The 27419-nt window shown below is 51.9% G+C and overlaps 2 protein-coding genes across 2 annotated transcripts in view; one reads left to right on the plus strand and one right to left on the minus strand.

Moving 5' to 3' along the window:
- The window catches only part of LRMDA (leucine rich melanocyte differentiation associated), a 1782822-nt gene that overhangs the window by 1679069 nt on the left and 76334 nt on the right, over positions 1–27419 (minus strand). The gene's annotated exons all lie outside the window — the stretch shown is intronic.
- Positions 3806–7872, plus strand: ZNF503 (zinc finger protein 503). Its single transcript, XM_059899980.1, has 2 exons — positions 3806–4595; positions 5317–7872. The coding sequence occupies exons 1-2, from the start codon at positions 4284–4286 to the stop codon at positions 6943–6945; spliced, it is 1941 nt and encodes a 646-aa protein (XP_059755963.1). The 5' UTR covers positions 3806–4283; the 3' UTR covers positions 6946–7872.

The raw sequence follows: 27419 nt of genomic DNA on the forward strand, positions 1-27419 counted from the left end.
CTGGTACACCCCCGGTCCCAGAAGAGGCGAGGGCCGCCCGGCACCGTCCCCCACCAGCCCATCGAATCTGGGCCCGGCTCCCAGTCCGGAGGGGAGGGCCTGGGTCCAGCGGCCTCCGCTCGCCCTTTCTCTCCCAGCTCCCGGGGGACCACGAGGCAGGGTGGGAGGGAGGGAGGGGGTGCCCCAAGGGGCGCGCGCCAGTCCGGGACTGTTTGGGCGCTCTGGGCCAGGCTTTCCAGCTCGCCGGGCCTGACCTGTCAGGCGGATTATCTTCGAGGGAGATTAATAGGGGAGGCGGGCTGCAATAATAATCGTTTTGTTTGATGTGACAACTCTGATAGGCGTTGATTTACTTACAAACTGATAGGCTTTTAATTGAGCGCCTCCGCCGAGCCCGAGATGAAAGGGAAGCGGCGGTGAAAGGCGGCCCGCCTGCCCTCCGGCCTCAATACTGATTAGCCATCTCGACAGTGAATAGTTCAAGGCATTTTCAAACTTTTTTCCTCAGCTCTCTCCCCTTCCTTCTCCTCCCACCCCCTCCTCAAATATCTGCCATGCCCACTCCTTTTTTAGAGAAAACAAATCATTTCCATTGTGTGCAAATAAAATCCGCAGGACATCCAGGCCAATCGCCGCTGGGGGTTGGCGGCATTAGACCTAGGAATTAGTAACTCCCTTACCCCCACGGCCTGCGCGGCCTCCGGGGATTTGGCCTCCCCCTCGAGATGGGCAGGCTCGGACGCTGGCGCCTACCGAAAACCCCGGGCGCGCAGACCCCTAGGCGCCCCCGTGCGCTCGGACCTTCGGAGTCGGATTTTGTGAAGAGCGAATGCACGCGGACTGAGACCCACGCACCGCGCAGGCCCGCGAGCGTGTGCGACCACACCGCGGCACGCCCATTCCGGGGGACGCGGGGGCCACTCTCTGGTTTCCCCAGCTGCCGGGCGTAAAAAGAAAGCTGCTGGAATTACAGGAGAGGGAATGGACTGAGTCTGGAGACTGCAGGGCGAGGGGTAGGGAGGGACGCCCGCGGTCACCTGCATCCCTGGCCGCCGCCCCCAGCATTCAGTGTCCGGGCCTCACCGGGAGGCCGCGGCGACACGGGGCCCATGGCTGGGAGATCTACAGTTGATCTGGGCCAACAACCGACAACCATGCACCCAATGACACAGACATACACCAACAGACCCGCAAGATACAGGCGGCCTCACAGTGTCTGCCCTGCAGAGACAGCTTAGAACCGTCCCGTCCTCAGAAACGGGCACCTGGGACTCGCTACCCAAAGATCATTCAGACAACCTTCACAACCTCGCTTGTGGCCTCGCCACCGTCTCACGGACTCACCTTCCTCCGTTGTCGCACAGACACTCCAAAGCCCCTTGAATTTAGGTGTGTTATTACACCTAAACACGCACACATACACCAACAAACTCCCCATATACACAGCGCCTCACTCCCCTCTTCTCCAAATTATCTTTAGACAAATTACCATCTCATGAAGTTTACCAACCTAAAGAATCAAGGGATAAGATTAAAACGCATAAAAAGAATGCCTACGAGAAAATTCTAAAACTCACCCCCAGAAAGTTCTCGGTACCTGTTCGGAGTGGGAGACAGAGACAAAAATGAGGGAGAGAGGAATGGGGTGGTGAGAGAGGAGAGGGCGAGCACGCCGAGGGCAGGTCCCAGACCCGACTTCCGTGCCTACGGGGCTCAGGGCCGGCTGAGCGAGGGTGGAAACCGGGTCTCCAGGCCCGGCCCCCGCCCCCGCGCGGGTACAGACTGGCTCCAGGCTCCCCAGCGCTCCCAGCACCACCATTTATCAAAAGGACTTGACAACAAAAGAAGAGCCGGGGCGGAAAAGTGGAGGAGGGGATATTCAAGGTATTCCAAGTCCTTCCGACGAAGGGGATGTGTCCTCCTCTCACCCACTTCCAGTTTCTGCGAGTTTTTGGAGGTGACCCCCGAACTCGCTCCGGACGCTCCCAAAGCCCTGACAACTCACACAGCGGCACAGGCATTCATACACACTTCTGCACTCAGATCCAGGTACACGGAGGCACGCAGAGCGCCTCCCCTCTTCCTTCCAAACAGCCAGAGTGACGGTGCAAATCGAGGGGAACGCGGCAGTCCCGCTCCGCTTCCCTGGAAGAGCCGGTGTTCCCACAGGCAGCTGCCCCCCCTTTCTCTCTCACTCCTTCTCTCTGCTCTCCCCGCGCCGGTCAGTCCCGGCTCGGCGTTCCAATAAATTCGAGCGAGCAGCCCGGAGTAACCCCGGCTACCAAGACTGCGGGGATGGCGCGGGGTGAGGGAGGGTGGAGAGGGGGCCTGAGTGAGCCTGAAACGTATCTCGTGCAAGGACCCATGGTCAGGCCTCTTCTTCGCAGTCTCTCAGCCCTAGCCACGATGTGTGTGTGTGTGGGTGGGGGGGGGGGTTCAAAGAATTGAGGCGGGGGTACCCCACCATTGACCTCCAGGGCTCAAGGTTACGTTGGTGGTGTGGCTCTTAGAAAGAAGTCTCCGAGTTTGGAGTCGGGTCACTACGGAGGGCGGGGTCCGTGGCAGGCTGGCAGCTTGACGACTGCACACTACACGCCCTGAAGGGACTACCCTGGCGGGGGGGGCGGGGCGGGGAGAGGGGACGATTCTCCCGTGTTAGACGTCGCCACCGCCCGTTTCGGATACCCTGTGCCACCCGGAACTCCGCGGCCCCAAAAGACCGGAATTCCCCAGAGGTGGAAGGTTGTATCTCTCTCTCCGATATTGAGAGGAGCGAGGCGCACACCGCAGGCCAGCGCACCCCTCTCAGCGCCCTGGGCGCACCTGCGCACTTTACTCTCACTATTCATTTTCCTGACACTGAGCGCCTCTTTCTCCTCTTTCATTCTTTTTCTTAGAGCCCCCGCCTCTCATCCCAGGAGGCTGCTTCTCTTTCCCCCTCCTCCAGTTCCCCCTCAGTCTCTTCCTTCCTCTCCGTCTCTCTCTCCCTCTCTCTTTTTGCCTTCAAGTCGCACCCGCCTTGTAATCAGCAACAAAAGCTGACATAAATCACCGTCGGATTGACAAGAGCTGACAAATAACTGATTGATTGCGGTCGAGGAACACTGACAATTGATGGAGGGGTGGAGATGCCCAAAGAACGGGGCGGGGGGGGGGGTGGGTAGAAGAGAGGGTAGCAGGGGAGAGTAAGAATGGGTGGGGGCTGAGTGTGAAACAGAGGAAACATGTGACCCCCGCTCCTGCCCCAATCTGCGCATCCCCGGGCGTCACGTGGCCGGGAAGGGCGGGGAGCCGAGCACACCAAGCGCAGACAGGCCTCCACCGCCTCCGCTGCCCACCCAGCTTCTGGTTTCTCCGCCGCCGAATCTCGGGAAATCAAAGCGGGCGGGCGGACTTCCTCCAACACCCGCTCCCCACCTTTCCTTACCCAGGCGGCCGCACCCCAAGAGATTTCAATTACCACTGAGGAGGAGGAGAGAATATCTGGTGTGCGGGCCCCCTGTGCGGCCCTGGGGTTGACAGTCCGGCTGTTGTCCAGACTCCCGCCAGTGCTCCTTCTGAACACCCCCAAACTGTTCCTCACACACACCCTCCTGCAAAAGAAGGTTTCAGTTTATTCTCCAGCTGGGGAAAGGACGGACGACGAGGAAGAAAAAAGAGGGAGGCGGCAGACAGCAAACGTAGAATAAATGTCCAGCTCGTCCTCCGAGCGAAATCAGGGGAGGGACACGCAGGGGGAGCGGCGAAGAGGGAGCTGCCCATTAAAACCAGCGCTGAGAGTCCTGGCGGCGGCGGCGGCGGCGGCGGCGGCGCGGGACGCGTCACATCCCCTTGACCCTCCAATCACCTCGGGCTCCCATTTGATTGGAAGGCGGCAAAGGCTTTAATCTCCCCCTCGGTGCAGTTGCTTTTGAAGTGAGTTTCCTCGCCAGAGCCCAGGCTGGACAGGCAGCGGCTCACATCGCGGAGAGCAGCGCAGGCGCTATCGCCGGGCCGCGAGTGCGCAACGCAGGGGCACAGCCCGAGGCGGACACCGCGAGCCACCCGGCACTCCCGCAGTCGGGTCGGCTCCTCCCGCTCGGCCACGGCTCCGCTGCGGGCCACCCAGGATTATTCGCTTCTGGCTCCAGGCGCCGAGAAGGCGCTCTGGGCGCCCGTGATCGCCGCGCCAGCTCCTCCTCCTCCTGCTGCTGCTCCTGCTTCCCGGGCGAGCGCGCAGCCCCGAGCCCGCCCCGCGCCTCCAGGAGCCCTCCCCCCGCTGCTCCCATGCGCGCGGGTGGGTCATGAGCACAGCGCCCTCGCTTTCTGCCTTAAGAAGCAGTAAGCACAGCGGCGGCGGCAGCGGCAGCGGCAGTGCGGACCCTGCCTGGACCAGCGCGCTCTCTGGAAATAGCTCCGGCTCCGGCCCCGGCCCAGGCTCGTCCCCGGCCGGCAGCACCAAGCCTTTTGTGCACGCCGTGCCCCCCTCTGACCCTCTCCGCCAGGCTAACCGCTTGCCCATCAAGGTGCTGAAGATGCTGACGGCACGGACTGGCCACATTTTGCACCCCGAGTACCTGCAGCCCCTGCCTTCCACTCCTGTCAGCCCCATAGAGGTAAGGACCCTATCCCTGGATCGCGCTGGGACCACCACCCTGGCTGCCACTTCACAGGATTTCTTTCTCTCGGGATCGGGGAGGGGGGGGATGGAAGGGGGGTCGGATTCCGCTCCGGGATGAGGGGAGAGGATAGTGCCCCCGCACCTTAAAACTAGGGCGGAAAGAGGGGAGGAGGTAGAATGAGGTATGAATGCTAAAAGGCAAGGCAGCCGAAACTTGTTTCTCCCTTTGGTATTAAAGCTCCTACCCCGACCCAGTTCCGCTCACGCTCAGCCTGGAAGATAGGAGCCCGGGAGCCCAAAATACGGTTCCAAAGTCCCAGTCCTCCGGTTCTCCAGAACCTGGTGTTTGTACACAGCCTCTAAGGCGCCAACCACCCGAGCCCTTACTCGAATTAGGGGTGTGTGTGGGTGCGTGGGGTTACAGTTCTGGGTCAAAGAGTCAGAAACCAAAACATTTTGCAATTTTTTTTTAATACAGTTATCGTTTAGAGAGGACAGGAAAGATCCTGATGGCGGGGCGGGTGGGGGGGAGTGCTGTGGCCTTTCTCAAGAGCGAGAATGTGTGTGTGTAGAAGGGGTGTCGCCTAGAATTAAGCCTTGGGGCTGGGAGGATCTTTGCGGGTCTTGGCGGAGGTGCGTTTGAAACGTAGAAGCCAGGATTCTAAAGGGTTTCCCCTTCTTTCTTTGTGCTCCCCCCCCACGTCTGACCCCCGCAGCTTGATGCCAAGAAGAGCCCGCTGGCGCTGTTGGCCCAAACATGCTCGCAGATCGGGAAGCCCGACCCCTCGCCCTCGTCCAAACTCTCCTCGGTCGCCTCCAACGGGGGAGGCGCGGGCGGTGCCGGCGGCGGCGCCGGGGGCGACAAGGACGCAAAGTCGGGCCCCCTCAAGCTGAGCGACATCGGCGTGGAGGACAAGTCGAGTTTCAAGCCGTACTCCAAACCCGGCTCGGATAAGAAGGAGCCGGGAGGCGGGGGCGGCGGAGGCGGGGGTGGCGGGGGCGGCGGCGGGGGGGTTTCGGCGGAGAAATCAGGATTCCGGGTACCGAGCGCCACCTGCCAGCCATTCACGCCCAGGACAGGCAGCCCAAGCTCCAGCGCCTCGGCCTGCTCGCCAGGAGGCATGCTGCCTTCGGCCGGGGGCGGCCCGGAGGGCAAGGACGACAAGAAGGACCCCGAGGCGGGCGGTGGCGGCAGCAAGGGCTCCGGGGGCGCCTCGGCCGAAGGGGGACCCACGGGGTTGGCGCACGGCCGGATTAGCTGTGGCGGCGGGATTAATGTGGACGTGAACCAGCACCCAGATGGGGGCCCCGGGGGCAAGGCTCTAGGCTCGGACTGCGGCGGCTCATCGGGCTCCGGCTCCGGCTCCGGCCCCAGCGCGCCCACCTCCTCCTCGGTGTTGGGCTCTGGGCTGGTGGCGCCCGTGTCGCCCTACAAGCCGGGCCAGACAGTGTTCCCTCTGCCTCCCGCGGGCATGACCTACCCAGGCAGCCTGGCTGGGGCCTACGCCGGCTACCCGCCCCAGTTCCTGCCACACGGAGTGGCGCTCGACCCTACCAAGCCGGGCAGCCTGGTGGGGGCGCAGCTGGCGGCGGCTGCGGCGGGCTCTCTGGGCTGCAGTAAGCCCGCCGGCTCGAGCCCCTTGGCCGGAGCGTCGCCGCCGTCCGTGATGACAGCCAGTTTGTGCCGGGACCCGTACTGCCTCAGCTACCACTGCGCCAGCCACCTGGCTGGGGCGGCGGCAGCCAGCGCGTCGTGCGCTCACGATCCAGCCGCGGCGGCTGCGGCTCTCAAGTCCGGATACCCGCTGGTGTACCCCACGCACCCTCTGCACGGCGTGCACTCATCGCTAACCGCTGCCGCGGCTGCCGGCGCCACACCGCCCTCTCTGGCCGGCCACCCCCTCTACCCCTACGGCTTCATGCTCCCTAACGACCCACTCCCCCACATCTGCAACTGGGTGTCGGCCAACGGGCCTTGCGACAAGCGCTTCGCTACGTCCGAAGAGCTGCTCAGCCACTTGCGGACCCATACGGCCTTCCCCGGGACAGACAAACTGCTGTCGGGCTACCCCAGCTCTTCGTCTCTGGCCAGCGCTGCAGCGGCCGCAATGGCTTGCCACATGCACATCCCCACGTCGGGCGCCCCGGGCAGCCCCGGGACGCTGGCGCTGCGCAGCCCTCACCACGCGCTGGGACTCAGCAGCCGCTACCACCCCTACTCCAAGAGCCCGCTCCCCACGCCCGGCGCTCCCGTGCCCGTGCCCGCCGCCACCGGACCCTACTACTCCCCCTACGCCCTCTACGGACAGAGACTGACCACGGCCTCCGCGCTGGGGTACCAGTGAGGGCGGTCGGGAGGGCTGTCGAGGGAAAGAAAAGAACTGGGGGGTGGGGAAGAGCCGAGGGAGGGGCGGGAACAGGGCAGAGGCTACTGTCACCCGCGCGTGGGGATGACCCGGGCCAGAAAAGGAAAATACATATATACCGTATCTATCTACCCGAAACAGCGACCGCGACCCGGTGGGAAACTCACTCCCCTTTTCCCCACCTCTCATCTCCCCACCCAAACTTTATAAAAGTTGAAAAAATATCATTTGACTTTTTATAGAAAAAGAAGGAAAAAAGAATTGAGAAAGTGTTCATCTGAGGACTGCATCGGTGGACACTGGTATTTATTTATGTTAGCTCCAAGCGGACCCGTGGTTCAAAAGTGCATTACTTAGTTTGAGCTCCGTAGGTAAAAAGGAAGAGGGGGAAAAAATTAAAACTTGAGGGTAAAAATGTGGAAAACAAACCCTCCCGTCCCTTGTAGATTATAAATAAATACAAAACCGCCACAGAACTAGAGGTCTTCTCTTTAATGTTACTTTAAAATTGCTATGATTGTATTGTACGTTCTTATTTAATGTCTGATTGAAACAAATTTACCTGCATGTTTGTTACAAAAAATGAAAAAACAAAACAAAACAAGTCACAATTTGTCAGCTCTGATTTCAAATTGCAATTATTTTTAAGGTGTATACCATCGAAAGAGAATGGATATTTTTTTGTATGTAGTCTGGAAGAAAACAAAAAAAAAAAAAAAAAGGAAAAACAATTCTATTCCAAAACCTCATTTGCCTTATTTTGTTCTTTAAAAGGAACACTTAACTATTTTTAATTTTTAAGTCTACCCGCTGAGAAGGGGACAAGTAAGGTTTACGTCATGTACTAAAATAATAGACAATGTATCGCTTTAAAGATTAAAATTCCGTATATTTGATGTATTAAAAGGTTTTACTTCTTCTTATTATCTTTTTTTATTTTTGGTTAAAGAGAAAGAGGAGCATGGCAGTTTCGGCCTCAGTAGGTTCCCAGGGCCTCATGGCTACTCATTCTTCCCAGGACCGTGGCCGCATTTCCGATTGTTTGGTTGTGATTTTCAGGAAGAGGCAAAGGCTTCAGACGGGCTGGCCAGTCGTGGGGGTTGGCCTTGGGGAAAATATTTTTAAAGGGGATTTCACAATTTGGAAAGATAGTGTCCTTAGCTATCGCTAATTTCGTTTTTAATATTTCTCCCAGCAGCTGGTTTGTTAAAAGTGAAAGAAAAGAAAAGGATTTTTAAATTTTTCCCTACTGAGATTTTCGGGAGTTTGGGTTTCGTTTTGTGCACAGAGCGGCGCAGGTCGGGACTCGCCCGCTCGGCCTCGGCCCGGAGGAGGTGCCGCTACCCGCTGTCCCTCTCGGCTTTCCAAGCATCCCCCGTTCCGGGCGGGCAGCCGGGATCGATTGGGGGTCGGAGGGCTCTTGGGGACCTGTTTCCCAGGCCTGGGGAGGAGAGCGCACCGGAGCCCTCTTGTCCCTAGGGAGAAAGTGAGTTCGCTTTCCTTTTCTTCTTCTGGCTGCGGAGGGCCAAAGGCGGCCACCAGCCGACCCCTTCCAGCCACCACCCTCCCCCCGGGGCTGCTTCCTCTCTCCGGAGTCGGGACCCGCGTCAGGCCGGCGCCGCGGCTGCTTTTCCACATCCCGATTTCTCTGCAGTCTGCGCTTTATCCCCGTCTGCGCCGCAGGAGAGCGCGCCCGGGCCCGGGACCCGGAAGCCCCTTCCAGTTCGGCCCCGCGAGGGTCCTGGCGCCCACTGTTGGCTTCGCTGGGGCGACCAGGTGGACGCCGAGGGCCGTTCTGGGTTGCGAGCTCAGCTCCGCAAAGGCGCGGCGGGACTCTCCGTCCGGGCGCGGATCCCCGCGGGGCGCGCCGCTCCCTTCTCCCCAGCTTGAGCGGCAGGACGGAGCTGCCTGAAGCGCCCATGGAACCAGGCAGAGAAGATGTCTAATCTTTTTGGGAGGGGGGGCGGGGGTCCATGGCCCACCCCCACCCGCGATCACACACACACTCATACTCCAGGCCCGGGCGCAAGTCCTGGTCTCTGGCTGTTTGGGCGCTCGCCCCGCCGGGTCCGCGGGAGTTCTGGGTCCAGAGCTCGCCTTTCCTGGGATACTGGGACCCTGGAGTCGCGGCGCTGAGTGCGCGCCCCGAACTCTCCTCTCCCCAGGGTCAGGCCTTTCTGGGTTCTCCGAGCCACCGGTCTCCCTCGGCGTCAAGCTCCCCCTGCTGCCTCGGGAAGCTCACCGCCGCGCAGAGGCCGCCCTCGGCCTCAGACTTCGGTCAGTCAACCGCGCGGCCCCCGCCGCCATTTGCTCGAGGGTTGGTGACTCTGAGATTTTTACACCCTCCTCCCAGCGTCAGCCTCACGCCTGCGGGGCCTTTTCCCGGGTTGAACGCAAAGCAGGCCCGGCGACCTCCGGGACGCCGCGGGGAGCTCCCAGGCCTCCTCCTGGAGAGGACTTGGTAGAGGAAGACTGGCTTCGCGTCGCCTACCCAGAGGGGGCAGCCTCCCGCGCCTCCGAGCCGCCTGCCCGCACTGCACCCGGGACGACGCCGTCTTGCTCCCACTCTGGTCCGGCTAAGAGAGGCTGGGCTGGGCCTAGCTGGGTCTAGCTTATTGAGAACCTCGGCCGATGGAGCGACTTGTCACCCGCAGGCTCTCGGACAGACACCCCCCCCCAATGGGATGGGAGGACATTCGAGGAGGTGGTGCGGCCCGAGTCCCGAGGACTCCAGTGCCCACGGCTTGTGACGTGAAAGCCAGGCCCTTGCTCACCCCTCACCAGCACCAGCCCCGCACCCCTGGCCACTCCGACCCACACGCTTCGCTATCCTTTGCCTCGAGTCTTTGGGAAGGGCCACCACACCTTGCCCGCCGGGACCCACTTGGGAGGGAAGGACCTAGAAATTCCCCAGCCCTGGAATTTCAGGTCTGGGACCGGCACGGAGACGAACTGGGCACGCTCGTGCCTTCACGCCCAGTCTCGATATTTTATTAACAAAAATCAAACCCAAAACGCCTTGAAATTTTAATGAGACCTCCTTCCCGGAGAATCTACTCAGAGGCAGTAAAATTCCGGAGCTGGGGGCCGGAGGTTGGGGGAAGAAAGCGTTCCCCGACGTGTGAGAGGGAGCTGAGTCACCCCGGGCGCCGGGTTAGTGAGGAGAGGGTGCCAGTGTGTGCTGCAGGTCCAGACCAGGCGCGACCCCGCTCGGGAACAGACGCCCCATCCTCGTTCCGCGCCCCCGGCTCTCCCGCTGTCTCTTGAACTGCCGCGGGATCCTCCGCACGCCGGCACGCTGCCGCCGAAGCCCGAGCGGAGCGCGGCGTGTCCGCCAGGCGGCGATGCGGAGTCCAGCGGAGTGGGCAAGAGACCCGGAACCCTGGCCAGCGCGCGGGACGCCGGCTGGGTGGTCGGCCCGAGACCCCACGCCTCCACCTTCGCACGGTTTTCGAAGCGGTGTCCCGGAGCTCCCTCCTGGTAGTTCCTTGCTCCTCTCCTGCTGCGAACCATGTCCTCCGCGCTTCTCCACCTGCACTAGCTTCTGCTGTTGTGTTCCCCGTGCTCTCTTTTTCTACCCCAGAGGAGTTGGCCCACGTGTCAAGGGCCCCTCCCCATCCCGGGGAGCTCCCACCGACCTCATCAAGGCTCCGACAGGTCACTTTGTCTGTCATAGGGAAGTGATCCCCAGACATTCATGCATTCATTCATTCTCATTCTCTGAGTATTTCCTACGACCTACCCCTTGCCAAGGGCTGCCCATCTCTTTACTCACCCCTGACACAGATGGAGAAACTGAGGCTAAGTCCTGGAAGCCAGTGGCAAGGCCAACAGAGAAAGCCCAAGCCTTTTCCTCGATTCAAGCTCCGCCCCAATCTGTACCTCTGGCAGTGACACTGAGTGACCCTGGTGTCTCTGTGCTGAGTGGTCTTTAACCAATAAGGAAAGGCAGGTGAAAAAGCCTTCTAGTTGGTGAACTCCCTGTGCTTTGGAAAACGTGTAAAAGTTGCCCAGAAGGTGAGGCCTGTCCCTGCGAGGCCATCTGATGGCCTCTTCTGCACATATTGCCTTACGGTTCCTCATCTATAATACTATGGCTATAGGCCTGGTGGTGCTCAGAGTGACTGCAAAGCTGCAGGCTGACCTGCTCACTCTGTTATGCCCAGCCCATATTATCCTGTATTATCCATTTAAACCTCACAACAATTCCATGAGGTTGTTAGAAGCTTTACCCCTGTTTTACAGATGAGAAAACTGAGGCTCAGCCGGGGAAGGATACTAGCTTGAGGTTACACAACTAGTGAGTGATGAAGTCTATGCAGAGATTCTCACCTTGGCTGCTCTCACCTGAGGCAATTTTAAAGCATAACAATGCCTGGGAGGCAGAGATTCTGATTCAGCTGGGAGAAAGTGTGGTGGACATAACTGTTTTCTTTTTCTTTTAAGTTCTCAGCGTTGTTATTATTATTTTACTTTTTATTATGGAGATTTTCAAACATACACAAAGGTAGAGGGAATGGTATACTAGACACCCACAAACCCATCACCCAGCCTCAACAGTTATCAGCTCATGACCAATCTTGTTTCCTCTCTGCCCCCTCCTTCTTGCCTCCCCCAACCCATTAATTTGAAGTGAATACAGACATCTTATCATTTCACTTCCTCAGATGTTCATCCCTTCCAGCCAGGCTCCCAATCTAGGGCTCATCCCACTGCCCCCCTTAGTTGAGGCTTAAGTTCAGATAATGCACAGCAAAGCTGGGATTTGAACTCATTTCTATCAGACCCAGAGCCCCAGCACTTCACCCTACCCTGTGCTGGAGATCCCCCAAAGTCCTGGGGGCACTGATCTCTCTCTGCCCAGTGTGACCCTGGGGTTTGCCCAGGGGATGTCTGGGCTGCAGAAAGACTCTTGAGCCCCTGGTGAAGCAGCAGTGCCTGATGGGACACCCACAGCACAAGGGGTGTTCTGAGAGAACAGCTTAAAGCCACATGGTACAGTGCAAAGAGCACAAATTTGGGGTCAGGCTGGTCTAAATCGAACTCTAGCTCCACCACTGGCGCAACTCTATAACTCAGTTTATCTGGGCCTCAGTTTTCTCATCTGTAAAATGGATATATTGATACCCACCTAATAGGGTTGCTGTGAGGCTCAAATGAAATCATTAGTGTGAAAATTCCCAACCTACTGTCTGGCCCATACTGGCTCTTAGTAAAGACAGATTTCCTTCCTTCTTCTCTTCCCAAAGTATTGTTTCATTATGACCAGCCCCCCCGCTCAAGAACTAACTGTGGCTCCCTGTGGTTCACTGGTTCAAATTCTCAGTCTACTATCTGGCCATCAGAGTGCCTATAACCATGGTTCATCTTCTGACCTGGCCTCTCTTTGCCTGTTCTACCTTGTGTCTCACCGGTCTTCACAGTCCAGACCCTCTTCCAGCCAGCTAGCCCCCCAACACCTTGGTTGATTATGCTCATCATACACTTCTTCCCTGGAATGACTTCCTCCTTCCCCATCCTTCAAAACTTTCTCAAGACTCACTTTCAGGAAGCCCTCCAGGTTTCTCTCTCTCTCTCTCTCTCACTCTCTCTCTCTCACACACACACTTTCCCTCACTTCGCATTCCCTCAGAACTTAATGCAATGGCAGAGGGTAGACATATAAAGGCCACTGGACTAGGGATGAGGACCCCAGGGTTTGAGTGGTGCCTCTTCATAGTTGTGTGACCATGGACAAGTCACTTATGGCCTCTGTGAAACTTGTCTCCAAAACTGTTATTTGTCTACACACACACCATGGGCAGCACATCTACCAACACTAATAACGTTAATAAGCAGCATGCATTTCACGCTTACTTCCAGGCACTCATCTAGTCCTATTACTACTACTATACTAGTATCCTCCTTTTACAGGTGAAGAAACTGAGGACTAGAGGGAAATCACATGTCTGTGCTCCAGCGCTGAAGTCCTTAACCACTGTACTCCACTGTGCTAGTCCCTGTGCCTGGAATCTTTGCCCTCTACCTTATTTTCCTAAGTACCAACAACTCAAAACTCCTGCTTCAAATCTCTGGCCAGTGTCACCTCCTCCAGGAAGCCCCCCAGGTCCTTCCCATTGGATCCAATGCCCTTCTCTTTGCTCCTGTAGCACCTGTCCATCCCATCATACTCTCTTTACATTTTCCTCCCAGCCTGGACTCTGAGGCACTGGGAAGGAGGGACTGTCTCCTATACCTATTCCTAGTCCTGGCAGCTAGCTTGGTACCTGGAACCTAGTAGATGTTCAATAAGTGTTGGAGAGAAGGAGGGAAAGGGAAGGAAAGGGGCGGGGGAAGAAAGAGGAAAACAAAAGACAGAAGGGAGGAAATATGCAAAAGAATTGGGCTCTCTTGGACAGCATGATTCTTCCAAAGAGAGGAGGAGGAGAAGTAGCAGTGGGCTTAGAGGAACTTTGGATGCCTTTGCCCATGGCACAAAACGAGGCCTGGCGAGCTTCCATGCATCAGTTAGAAATTGCATTTGCTGACAATAACAAAGACCCTTAAAGAGTGGCTTAAAGAAGATAAATGTTCTCTTCTCTCAGTCTGGAGGTGGATGGTCCAGGCTAAGAATGGCACCCAGGGTCCTCTGCCTTCCTCTGTGCCAGCCCAACCAGGAAGCTTTTCATCCTCATGTCGTCTCTGAGTCCAAAATGGCTGCTGGAGCTCAGCTACCATCACCTCATTCCAGACAACAGGAAGGAGGAGTGAAAGGAGGTAAAAGGGTCCCTCCCTTTTAATGAGTCTTTCTGGAATCCACAGACAACTCCTCAGCTTATACCTCATTGGGCAGAACCTAGTCACATGGCGATGCTTAGCTGCAAGGGAGGCTGGGAAATGTAATGTTTAGCTGGGCACACTGCTGCCTAAAATCAATTCAGTGTTTTGTTACTCAGGGAAGCAAGAAGGGTGGGAGCTGGGGTAGGACATCAGCAGACTCCTCTGCAATCCGCCGAAGGGGTTACCCAGAACTGGAGTCAGGAGAGAGCCCTCTTGTTGGTGGCCTTCCAGAGAGTCACTGGTTGGTGACTTGCACTGCCAAACCAAAGATTCTTGTTGATAAAGTGAGCAGGGGTGGCACTTGATAAGTCCTCAAAAGTTGTAATTCTTGTTCCTCTTAGGTGCCTGGAGTCATATACTACAATGATTTAGGGTGGGATTTGTCAAAAAGTAATTTTTATCCCTATAAAGATCTTTGGAAGATGGCGGAGTAGAAGGACATGCTCTCAATCCCTCTTGCGAGAACACCAGAATCACAACTAGCTGCAGGACAATCATCGATAGGAAGACACTGGAACTCACCAAAAAAGATACCCCACATCCAAAGACAAAGGAGAAGCCACAATGAGACGGTAGGAGGGGCACAATCAGAGTAAAATCAAATCCCATAACTGGTGGCTGGGTAACTCACAGACTGGCGAACACTTATACCACAGAAGTCCACCCACTGGAGTGAAGGTTCTGAGCCCCACGTGAGGCTTCCCAACCTGGGGTCCGGTAACGGGAGGAGGAATTCATAGAGAATCAGACTTTGGTAAAGTTGCAGGATACAAAATTAATGCACAGAAATCTCTTGCATTCCTATACACTAATGATGAAAAATCTGAAAGAGAAATTATGGAAACACTCCCATTTACCATTGCAACAAAAAGAATAAAATACCTAGGAATAAAGCTACCTAGGGAGACAAAAGACCTGTATGCAGAAAACTATAAGACACTGATGAAAGAAATTAAAGATGATACAAACAGATGGAGAGATATACTGTGTTCTTGGATTGGAAGAATCAATATTGTGAAAATGACTATACTACCCAAAGCAATCTACAGATTCAATGCAATCCCTATCAAATTACCAATGGCATTTTTTACGGAACTAGAAAAAATCATCTTAAAATTTGTATGGAGACACAAAAGACCCCGAATAGCCAAAGCAGTCTTGAGGGAAAAAAACAGAGCTGGAGGAATCAGACTCCCTGAGTTCAGACTATACTACAAAGCTACAGTAATCAAGACAATATGGTACTGGCACAAAAACAGAAACATAGATCAATGGAACAAGATAGAAAGCCCAGAGATAAACCCACGCACCTATGGTCAACTAATCTATGACAAAGGAGGCAAAGATATACAATGGAGAAAAGACAGTCTCTTCAATAAGTGGTGCTGGGAAAACTGGACAGCTACATGTAAAAGAATGAAATTAGAATACTCCCTAACACCATACACAAAAATAAACTCAAAATGGATTAGAGACCTAAGTGTAAGACCAGACACTATAAAACTCTTAGAGGAAAACATAGGAAGAACACTCTTTGACATAAATCACAGCAAGATCTTTTTTGATCCACCTCCTAGAGTAAAGGAAATAAAAACAAAAATAAACAAATGGGACTTAATGAAACTTCAAAGCTTTTGCACAGCAAAGGAAACCATAAACAAGACGAAAAGACAACCCTCAGAATGGGAGAAAATATTTGCAAACGAATCAACAGACAAAGGATTAATCTCCAAAATATATAAACAGCTCATTCAGCTCAATATTAAAGAAACAAACAACCCAATCCAAAAATGGGCAGAAGACCTAAATAGACATTTCTCCAAAGAAGACATACAGATGGCCAAGAAGCACATGAAAAGATGCTCAACATCACTAATTATTAGAGAAATGCAAATCAAAACTACAATGAGGTATCACCTCACACCAGTTAGAATGGGCATCATCAGAAAAGCTACAAACAACAAATGCTGGAGAGGGTGTGGAGAAAAGGGAACCTTCTTGCACTGTTGGTGGGAATGTAAATTGATACAGCCACTATGGAGAACAATATGGAGGTTCCTTAAAAAACTAAAAATAGAATTACCATATGATCCAGCAATCCCACTACTGGGCATATACCCAGAGAAAACCGTAATTCAAAAAGACACATGCACCCCAATGTTCATTGCAGCACTATTTACAATAGTTAGGTCATGGAAGCAACCTAAATGCCCATCGACAGACGAATGGATAAAGAAGTTGTGGTACATATATACAATGGAATATTACTCAGCCATAAAAAGGAATGAAATTGAGTCATTTGTTGAGACGTGGATGGATCTAGAGACTGTCATACAGAGTGAAGTAAGTCAGAAAGAGAAAAACAAATATCGTATATTAACACATGTATGTGGAACCTAGAAAAATGGTACAGATGAACCGGTTTGCAGGGCACAAGTTGAGACAGAGATGTAGAGAACAAACGTATGGACACCAAGGGGGGAAAACCACGGTGGGGTGGGGATGGTGGTGTGCTGAATTGGGTGATTGGGATTGACATGTATATACTGATGTGTATAAAATTGATGACTGATTAAAAAAAAGAAAAGAAAAAAAGATCTTTGGTTAGGGACCTGTTCATTTTCGCCCTGCACCCCACACACAGCACCAAGCCAGGAAGAAGGGACTGATCGTCTTTGAAAAAAGAACAACAATGAAAATAAAATCTCATGGGATGAAAGGGAGTAGCATTGTAAACCTACCTCCCACCCCCTTCCATGTTATTGGAAAAAAACTGAATACAGCCTCCAACTCAAAACAGAGGCAGACCAATGCTAAATCAACTTTGCACTAACCTTACCTTAAATAATTACACTGTAACTACAGAAAGGTAAAAGAAACAAGACACAACCAAAAAGAACACAAACGTTATCATTGAATCATAGCGACACTGGAGTGAGTTCTAATCATGCCTCCATACACCCACACCGGCCCTGGGGACACACCTATGCCAGGTCCTGGGGAGTGGAGGCGGCAGGGGGGTGCAGGGGGGGGGCAGATTCGGAAAAGGGAAGACTTAGGGAGACTCCTAAGACTGAAAGGGGTAAGGAGAAAGCAGGAACAGGGAATCCATGAATGTGAGCAGTTTGGTTGCCCTGTTGCTGGAAGCCTCCTCAGCCTTAGGTCTCAAAAAGGGAGAGAGATTTCAGAGTTCTCGGCTGACTTCTCTGCATGTCTCTCTGTGTCTCTGCCATTTTTCTTTCACACGCTTTATAAACAACTCTCCCTCACATCCTCCCGGGGCAATTCCTATAGTGTGGGAATTCTATACCTTCCACATCACTAGTTCTTAAGCCTTTTGTGGGTTGAGGGAAGGATGCAGAAACCACAGCCTTTTTTTTTTTTTTTTTCTGAGAATCCGATAGATAAAAGCAACGGCCCATATACTCAACATTGGAAAAATAATTTCGTGGGGTTCATGGGCCTGCAGATTTTAAATCCTTGATATTGAAGGAAATCCAAGATTTTAAATATAAAAAGAGCATGCCCTTGGGAAACACCCTGAGGGACTCTGGGTTTTCCTTTCTAAATTTTTCTGACCATGGCTACATTCCAAATACTCTGTGTGATTAACTGTAACAAATAACATTTATGTCAACCTACTACAGGCCGGTGTTAACCTGTGCAACCTTCACAATAACTCTGTGAAGTGGGCACTATCACTGGCCCCACTTTATGGAAGAGGAAACTGAGGCACAGAGAGGTAAAATGATTTGCCCAAGACCACACAGCTAGGAAGTGGCAGAGCTGGGATTGTGTTATAGGCTACTGGACTCCAGGGCCATTATTTTTGTGCTTTTCACCACTGCATAGTGGCCTTTACCTCTCTGTACACTGAAGCCACACAAACCTACCTAACCCTAATGCAGGTGTCAGGCGCCACCTAGTAGTGTGTTGGAATCAGCTCATACTGGCTCACAAGAGCCAATTGTGCACATCTCTTCCCAACTCGTCATTCTGTGGTGTTATGGTGATAGCTTGAAATCAGCCATGGTGGCAGTATTTACACCACAGCAATTGGCAAACACTCTAAGTGAAGGCTTTCCCCCCACCAGAGAGCTGTTTATTAAGCATTTACCAGCACACCACTGGACCCACTTATTCTAGCCCCACTCAAATAGCTGCAACCTGCACGTCCAGCAGCCCGGGCCCCGAGTCTGTGGGAAGCAAGGATCTTCCTCCCAGTCAGTGAGGGGATTTGGATGTGGTCTGCTGCCCCCAGGCTTAGTGTAAGGATAATTAGGGAGAGTGTAGCCTCCTCTCTGACCCCACTGCATGCAGGCTGTCTTCCAGCTGCCCTCAGCACCTTCCCTGTCCTAGAACCCAGGCTTGGTCCGCTGGGATCCAGATCCTTTACACCATTCTGGCAGCCCACCTGATGTGAGGGCCCTTGGCCGCCTAGAAGCCTCAGCAGGCTACTGCTCTACACCCCTGCCATTGGACCCTTAGCTATTGATGCCAGCCAGATCTGGCTTAACCCTTTCCCTCTGGGGTTAGTCACAGGCAGCTGGCCCCTCCCTCCAGCCCCACTAGATACCAGCCCCACTCCCTCTCCACCTTCTGGGAGCACCCAGCAAACTGCCCAGCTGGGACCAAGACAGTTGTGACAATGCACATTCCCTGACGTTTGTCCATTGGGAAACCCTATCCAACAGCAAGGATTCCAGTGGGCTAGGCCTAGGGTGGAGCCTTCCCTGGTGCCCTCTCACCAAGCAGAATCTCGGACCATAGGAAAGAAATGGATTATTATGATTATTATCATTTAGTGAGCATTTTCCTTGTGCCAAGAGCTTTATATTTCTTTATATTATCTTTCTTAATCCCTACAAGATCTCTAGGAGATAAGTACTATATTAATCTCATGTTTAAAGAGAGAAAATTAAGATTCAGAGAGGTTAGGTAACATGCCTGAAGTCACACAGCTAACAAGTGGTGAGCTGAAGGCCAGAGCTGTCTCACTCTAAAGCCCCATGCCTTAAAACCTGTGTACTTCAACTGACAGGTACTGCTCTCAGAGCTAACAGAAAGTCCACAGTGGCTTCCTTCTCCAGCCCCCAGGGAAATATGGGAAAGGCAGCCCCTCTTGCCTCCCTTGGGGTTCCCTGGGGAAGTCCCCAAGAGGAGAGGAAAGACAACCTTGGTCACCTGTGGCAAAGCTACTGCCCAGTCCGAGCTGTGACCCTCCAAACATAGAAAGTGAGCGTTCAGTGGCAAGCACGTCATGAGTACCTGCTGCATACACAGCGTTCTCTTAGGCATGGAGGTAGTGGGAAGACGACTAGGACACGGTGTCTGCCCTCAAATAACTTACTGTCCAGTCTACTGGGTCACAGAAAAGTTGCTGCCTTAAGGCGGGCTGTGATAAAGGCTATCATCACTGGAGGCACAGGATTAATTCCGATAGGAGGATGCTGAAATCATGGGGGAAGAGGCAGCACTTGATCTGGGCTTGGACAATGAATAGGCATTTCATGGCTGGAAAATGGGGGATTTGGGAAACCAGGAGGAGGGACGAGCAGGCTCAAAGGCATGGAGGCAGGACGGCCCATGAGGGTGTTTGGTAGGGATGCAGCTGGGGCAGGGGCAGTGGGTGGGAATGTGATAGGAACAGATGGCGTCTTGTTCTTCGCTAAGCAATGGGGAGCCATCAGAGGTCTTTGAGCAGAGGAGTACCATTATGGGATAGAACAGTGAGACTGGAGATAAAGAGACCAGGACATCAGGTGGTTTGGACAGGAGAAGGTGACAGCTGGAAGCAGGGTAGAAGCTGCAGGACAGACAAAGCAAGAACCGTCCCAGGGGATGGCGAGGAGGTACGATGGACTGGACTCAGTGAAGGGCAGGGGCTGGAAAGGAGAGAGGAAAGGCAAATATGATCCTGAGGTCTTGGCCTAGGGTACTGGGCTACACTGCTGTAACAAAGAGACCCACCCCCGCCCCCAGTTCAGTGACTTAAATCGGATGGAAGTTTCTCTCGGGTCTCTGTTATCTGTGCCGGTAAGGCTGCTCTGCTCTATGACATCATTCAGCGACCCAAGGGCCTTCCATCTTGGTGTTCCTTCATCCCCTAGGATACTGTGCTCATTCCTGTGATAAGATATGGGCGCTATCCCCATCCAGGGGAAGGGGAGAGGAGGGAAGTTCAGGGCAAGCAACGTCCTTTGGAACAAGTGAGGAAGAAGTTGCTCATAGTTGCCTGGCCACACCCAGCTTCACGGGAGGCTGTGAAATGTCGTTTCTGCCCCGGTGGCCGTGTGCAAGGAAGAAGGGGAGAATAGATTTGGGATGGAGGGCTATCCAGGAGTCGGCCACATCTGGGTACCTGCAAGAAGTTCTGAGGGGGAGCGGGCTTTGGCAGGGAGATACAGGGTGTACGTTTTGTATAGGTTGAGTTTCTTGTGCCTGCAGGAGGTCAGGGCTGGAGATGTAAATTTGTGAGTAGTTAGCAGAAGAGAGGGCTAAAACCTGGGGTGTGAGGGATATAGACCCTGGGAGAGACAATAGAAGAAGAAAATTGGACTAAGGGTGGAACCTGAGACTCTTGAGGAAGGCCTAGGAGGAACAGTCACTTTGCCAATAGTATTTTGTTTTTTTCCTTTTTAATTTTTTTAAATTGATGTATACGTGATGTATAATATTATATTAGTTTCAGGTGTACAACATTTTGATTCAGTCGTTTTATAGACTATACTCCATTTAAGGTTATTACAAAATAATGGCTGTATTTCCCTGTGCTGTACGATATACCCTTGTTGTTTATTTATTTTATACATAGTGGTTTGTGTCTCTTAATCCCATACCCCTATCTTGCTCCTCCCCGCTTCCTTCTCCCCAGGGGTAACCACTAGTTTCTTCTCTGTATCTGTGAGTCTGTTTCTGTTTTGTTATATACATTCACTTGTTTTATTTTATTAGATTCCACATATAAATAATAACAGAGTATTTGTCTTTCTCTGTCTGACTTATTTCACTAAGCATAATACTCTCGAGGTCCATCCACACCATTGGAAATGGTGGAATTTTATTCTATTTAGGGCTGAGTAATATTCCATTGTGTATATCTATATTTTCCACATCTTCTTCATCCAGTCATCTGTTGATGGACACGTAGGTTGCTTCCATATCTTTTGCCAGAGGGACGAGGGTCACAGGAGAAGCCTCTGTGACAAAGAGGCAGACCCAGGGGACTGGGGATGGGGAGGTGGTTAGAAGCACCACATCCAGGGGGGACAAGAGACCTCAGAGGGGACTTGGCTCCAGAGCCAGGATCCCCAACTAGGCGGCAGGGTAGGGGGGCTTGGTAGTGAGGTGAGAACAGCTGCACAGCCAGAGCATTACTGGGGTACATTGTGAAATGCTCACCACAATCAAGTTAGTTAACACATCCATTACCTCACATAGTTACCGTGTGCGCATGTGCACGCGTGTGTGTGTGTGTGTGTGTGTGGTAAAAACACTTAAGATCTACTCTCTTAGCAAATTTCAAGTGTACAATACAGTATTATTGACTATAATCGCCGTGCTGTATACAAGATTCCCAGACCTTATTCATCTTATAGCTTTAAGTTTATATGCTTTGACCAACATCTCATTTCCTCCACTCCCCCCCACCCCGTCCCAGGCAACCACCATCCTACTCTTTCCTTCTATGAGTTTGACTATTTTAGATGATGTATGTGGTATCATGTAGTGCTTGTCCTTTGTGTCTGGCTTATTTCACTCAGCATAATGTTCTCCAGGTTCATCCATGTTGTTGCAAATAACAGGATTTACTTCTTTTTTATGGCTGAATAATATTCCATGGTGTGTGTGTGTGTGTGTGTGTGTGTGTGTGTGTGTGTGTTTGTCCTTACGTTTACTTCTAGGAGCTTTATGGTGTCAAGTCTTACATTTAAGTCTTTAGTTATTTTTTGTGTAAGATTAGGGTATGTGGAGTGCTTGGGGGTTTATCCCTATGCCTGGCATCAAATTCTACACATCCCAGGTCTGTGGCCAAAGTCCCCTCTCTATGCACCCTGAGAGTTCAATACTAGGACCAATGCCTGACAGGGCGAAGGTCCGGCCATTGATCAAGTAGCTGACACACTGACTGACTGATAGATCAATTAAGCACTCGACAGATTGCCAGGTCAATGACGGACAGACAGACTAGTAGCCTGGTTGTCTGAGGACAGTGCTGAGGACAGTGTCTGCACCTTAGGTATCTTTATCCCAACCAACACTTAGCAGGGCCTGGCTCAGAATAAATGCTTAATAGATGGCTACCATATTAGTCCTATGGCTCATCTAGCTGCAAAAGAGACTGGGAAATGTATTTTGTTAAAATCAATTATAAATTAGGGCTCTAGGACAGGAAAAAAGGAGAATGGAGATTGGAGGGCCAAGTGACCTCTGCCATAAAGGGACAGCAATGAACTCTGGTTAAGGGACGCAGGCACTGGAGGACCACATCTCAAGTTCAGAAGTGAATCTGCACGGAGTTTAGGAATGGGATTACCTCTTCTGCAGAACTATCAGAGGTCCACAATTTCTCCCCTTTACCTATTAGTGTCCGAGGGAGGTGCTCAGCTAAGAAGCAGAGAGAGACCACCTGTGCCCGTTGAAATGACTGCTTTTTATGTCCAAAGGCCTGGCCTTGAGGAAGTATAGTCTTAACGTCTTCTGTAATTTTGCTCATCACAAAATCTTACTAAAGTTCCTATTTAAGACCTGGCCTCAGTGCTCCGATTACGGTTGATCCTAAATCTTTTGCAGACAGGACCCATCAGGGTCACAGGCTTCAATTCAGAAGTAAGAAGCAAAAGTTCTAAAAATGCTCCCTTGCCTCTTTGCTGTAATGGCCTTATTCAGAGCAAAAGGGCAACCTCAGCATACAGGTACCACGCGAAGCTCCAGGGCTCTGTCACCTGGTTCAAATTCCAACTCTGTCCTGACTGGCTCTGTGACCTTGGGCACATCTTTCAACCTACCCTCACCCCCAAAGCCTCAGTTTCCTCATCTATAACATGGGATGAGAATAATAATACCAACCTCATGGGGTGGTATTGGTATCCGTGGTGAGAACAGGTCCTGGCAGTTGGTAAGAACTCAAAACCTCTTAGGCGTTATTAGAAATGGACACAGTTGTTTCAACCTGTGTTTTCTGCCTCCCCAGCTTCATGAGGGGTAAACGGCCCTGTCTTTTCCATCTCACGTGCCCCCTCCTTATCCCCCAGGCACAGAGTAGAGAATCCTGCCGCCAAGTCACGCTGGATACAGAGCCGGTGTGGAGTGAACAGGTCTGTGGTTTACACGCTTCTCTTCCCACCCGGGTGCCCTCCACTCTTCCCTCTGCCTCAGCACATCCCACCCCGAGGTTCTCAGGGGGCTGGTGCTGTGCTGTGGGTGCGTGGTGCACACCCCCCCCCCCGCTCCGCTTTAAAGAAGCATGGCGTCTAATGCACAGATGCCCTACACACCTTGCATTCAGATCGCGCCTCTCCCAGAGCAAAGGATAACGGGGTGGAAATGAAATTTGCTTGGGAGCATCCCTCTGGTTCCTTGGGTGTCACTTTTCTGCGTATTTATGGTAATCATCCCTGCAACAAAAACAGTGACTTCACTGTCTAAATAATAAGCTAATTTGTTACAGCTAATTACTCAAGGACTTCCTTAATCTCAATTAAAAGATCCGAGAGGATTCTTGCCCCCTCTCATTCCAGTGTTCCTGAAGATTCCCCTAATGTATTCTGGATCACAGATTAGTGGGGAGCCAAGAATGGTCCGTGCTGGGCAGAACTGCTAAAATCCATCCCGGCAACGTGAAGCAGTGATTTATTGTGACATGGAATGTGGGACATTTCCCCAGCTTTTGTGATTGTGGTAATGAAGCTGTAAACCAAATAGCATGAAATGAGGCAAGGCCTTACAATTTAATCAGCTCGTAAACAGATCTACTGCATCAAGCAAATGACATTATTATCCATCCGAAGTAAATCATGCTAATCTCGGGAGATAAAATCAACATCGTTAATGGTCACATGTCATATTCATCAACACTAAACCATCCCCTTTGACAGATTAATCCTAACTACAGCTCCCAGGATGTATGGTAATAGGGCTTGTAGCATGCATTTCACTCTGCGCTAGGCTAACCAGCACTCTTAAGCTGCTATTACAAATAATTTTTTTATTGATTTACATATTTTAAAATGCATTTAAGGTGAGGCACCATTAAAAACCCTGTCACCCACCCATATTTCTTCCCTCCATTCCCAGACTTTATTAATAGGAATGGGAAGACAAACGCAGTAAGCCTTATAAATACTTTGTTTAGGGCACTGTTAGGGGTAATTAAGATAGGGACCACGGTTCTTTTTTGGGAAGAAGGACAGGTGAGGAGCAGAAGGGGTGACGGGAAAAAGGGACCCTCTTGTGGTTCACAGATAAAGGGAAATTGCAGCTTCCTTTGCTTCCTGTTTTCCCTAGAGGTGCCAGGAAGAAGGGAGATAAATTCTCCCCCAAATCTGCTCTCGGAGCCTTCCCTCTCCCCCTTTCTCTCACATCCTACCTCCACCCCATCAACTCAGCCTCATGGCATGTGCATCTGTGCCGGCATTTCGGTCATTGTATCCTGCCTGCTGACTCCAAACATCAAATGTATTTATTTATCATGAGGCTGACCCAGGATGAATGCTCCTGGAAAAGTGTCCACTATTCAAAATGTCACTTCCCCTCAACAGGCCGTGCATTATACTGACAGGCGTACTTTCAGAGGCCCCTGAAGGACGAGGATGGATGGAGGGCTGCCATAGCAGCTGGCACTGCTGCCTGGGCTGAGTGAGCGAGTGGGTGAGTGAGTGGGTGAGTGAGTGGGCGACCAAATTATCCACACTCCCCCCCCAGAGCACAGGGCCATGACAAGAGATAGAGCATGGAGACTTTCAAGGCTGCATTTCTCAGCAGCAAGCAGACAGCAACCCACCTTCTCCAAGCCAGCCTTCCAATGGGCACTTTTGAGGGGCTTCCTGTCTACCTGGTGAGCCAGGAGTGGGTGGAGAGCAGGAAAGAGGGGGTTACCCTCCTTCTGAGTGAAGATAATGGGGCGTCCCAGGATCACCACTTTTGGCTACGCAGACCTTGCATTGCACAATGGCATTCCTGAGAATTATTCAGTGCAGCAACCCTGAGGTCACCATTGAGTCAGGCCTACATCAACCTGGATAGAAATCCAGGAAGCAGATGGATTTGAGAGGAAAGTGTGCCAGAATCGAGCTACTAAACTCAGCTGAAGCGCTTCTCCTGATGCACTGAAGAGGCCCCACCTCGGCCTGAAGGGACTAAGTCAGAGGCAGGCATGTCCACATGCCCCACAGAAGGCTGAATAGAGACCTCCTCCTGCCGAGATTTATTTTAGAGGTGGGGTGGCTGATAGATACAACAGGACCCCGAACTGCCCCGCCAACCCAGGTCTGTTTTGTAAAATTGCCTCTATCAATTAGACCAACGAATAAAATGATGCTGAGTGTAAATTAACTTCCGGGCTTGGGTGGCACCAAGTTCAAGTGGTTGGAACCCACTGAGCTTTAAGAATCTCTAAAGATTTTGTGTCTGGGGTTTTCCATGATCCTCACTGAGAACCGTGGAGGTTGCCTGCTCTGATTATTGGGGAAAGACCTGACCCTCAGCTATTTGGGCTGAGTTAGTTGATTGAGGAAAGCAGATGGTAAACTTTAGTGTGAGTCAAAAGCACCTAGGGGCAAATTGGTACAACCACTACAGAGAACAGCATGGAAGTTCCTTAAAAAACTAAAAATAGAACTACCATATGATTCAGCAATCCCACTCCTGGGCATATACCCTGAGAAAACTATAACTCAAGAAGATACACGCTCCCCAATGTTCACTGCAGCACTATTTACAATAGCCAAGACATGGAAACAACCTAAATGCCCATTGACAGAGGAATGGATAAAGAAGATGTGGTACATATATACAATGGAATATTACTCAGCCATAAAAAAGAATGAAATAATGCCATTTGCAGCAACATGGATGGACCTAGAGATTATCATACTAAGTGAAGAAAGTCAGACAAAGACAAATATCATATGATATCACTCATATGTGGAATCTAATTTTTTAAAATGATGCAAATGAACTTATTTACAGAACAGAAACAGACTTACAGATATCAAAAACAAACTTATGGTTACCAAAGGCGAAATGTGGACGGGGGGGAGGATAAATCAGGAGCTTGGGATGAACACACACACACTACTATAGATAAGATAGACAACCAACAAGGACCTAAAATAGATAACCAACAAGGACCTACTGTATAGCACAGGGAACTCTACTCAATAGTCTGTGATAACCTATATGGGAAAAGAATCTGAAAAAAGAATGAATATACTTATATGTATAACTGAATCACTTTTCTGTACACCTGAAACTAACACAATGTTGTAAATCAACTATACTCCAATAAAATTTTTTTAAAAAGCTCCTAGGGGCTTGTTAAAACACAGATAGCTGGTTTCCACCTGCTGGTTTCTTATTCGTAAGTCCAAGTTTAGGCCGGAGAATTTGCATTCCTAGCAAGTTCTCAGGTGGTCCTGATGTTGCTGGTACAGGGACCACACTTTGAAAACCAGGGTTTGGGGGCAGGAACACCCACACCAGAGAGGGGCAGAGGTGGCAGGGAGGGAGGTGTAGGTGGGGAGCACTGGATTCCCGGGTACAAGTTAGAAGCCCAGAGTTGGGTCACAGCAGGAAGCTGGGGCCAGAAGCAGGAAGTGAGGTTAGGAGTGGGACTTCCACGGCTCTGAGGGCTTTCTTATTCCAAGTTTCTGTGACTCTGAGGATGCAAACAAGCAAAGCAGGCCTGATGAACCAGCGTTCAGAACTGCAGAGGTCAAGACCAAAAGCAACAAGTGCCCTGGAGACCAGAGTTGAATTTTAGCCCCAGCCCCAGCTCTGACTCGTGTTTCCTGCAGTCCATCCCTTTCCCTCTCTGGTCTTCCCCTTCCTTGCCTTCTCTGTGAAGAGGGAGTGCTGCACTAGATTTCCTACAAAACCCTTTCCATGTCTGATAGGTGTGAGGCTATGCCAGTGTTTCCCAAAGAGCACCGGCTGGAACACTTGCTCTCTTTGAAAAATGGGTTTCATGGTCAGCTAAGTTTGGAAAAGTTTTCAAAACATAAGGCCCTCCTGGATTTATCATTTATATTCACATGTTAGGGACTGAGCCAGGCTCTTAAGAGTCCTGAAGTCAGGAAACCTGTTTAACTTTATTTAATCCAGCATTTCCCAAACTTACTGGACCACGGAATCTTTTTCCCACTTAACACCTATTAGTATCCCTAACACCTATTAACACTGGGGTTCTACAGAACATACTTCGGGAAACACTGGTCAACGCCAATGGCTGAGACAAGAGGCAGATGAATACATCAGCATCTTTTCTCCCATGCCCGAAGGTACAGCCACTTCCCCTCAGCTCCCAGCACCTTGGTGCACTGACACAATCAGTAAACATCCACTGATCATCTGCCACCTGCCAGGGACTAAGCCAGGCACTCAGCTAACAGACAGATGGCTCCTGCCCTCAACAA

This window comes from Balaenoptera ricei, chromosome 16 (genome assembly GCF_028023285.1).
Source record: "Balaenoptera ricei isolate mBalRic1 chromosome 16, mBalRic1.hap2, whole genome shotgun sequence".
NCBI classification, from domain to species: Eukaryota; Metazoa; Chordata; class Mammalia; order Artiodactyla; family Balaenopteridae; genus Balaenoptera; species Balaenoptera ricei.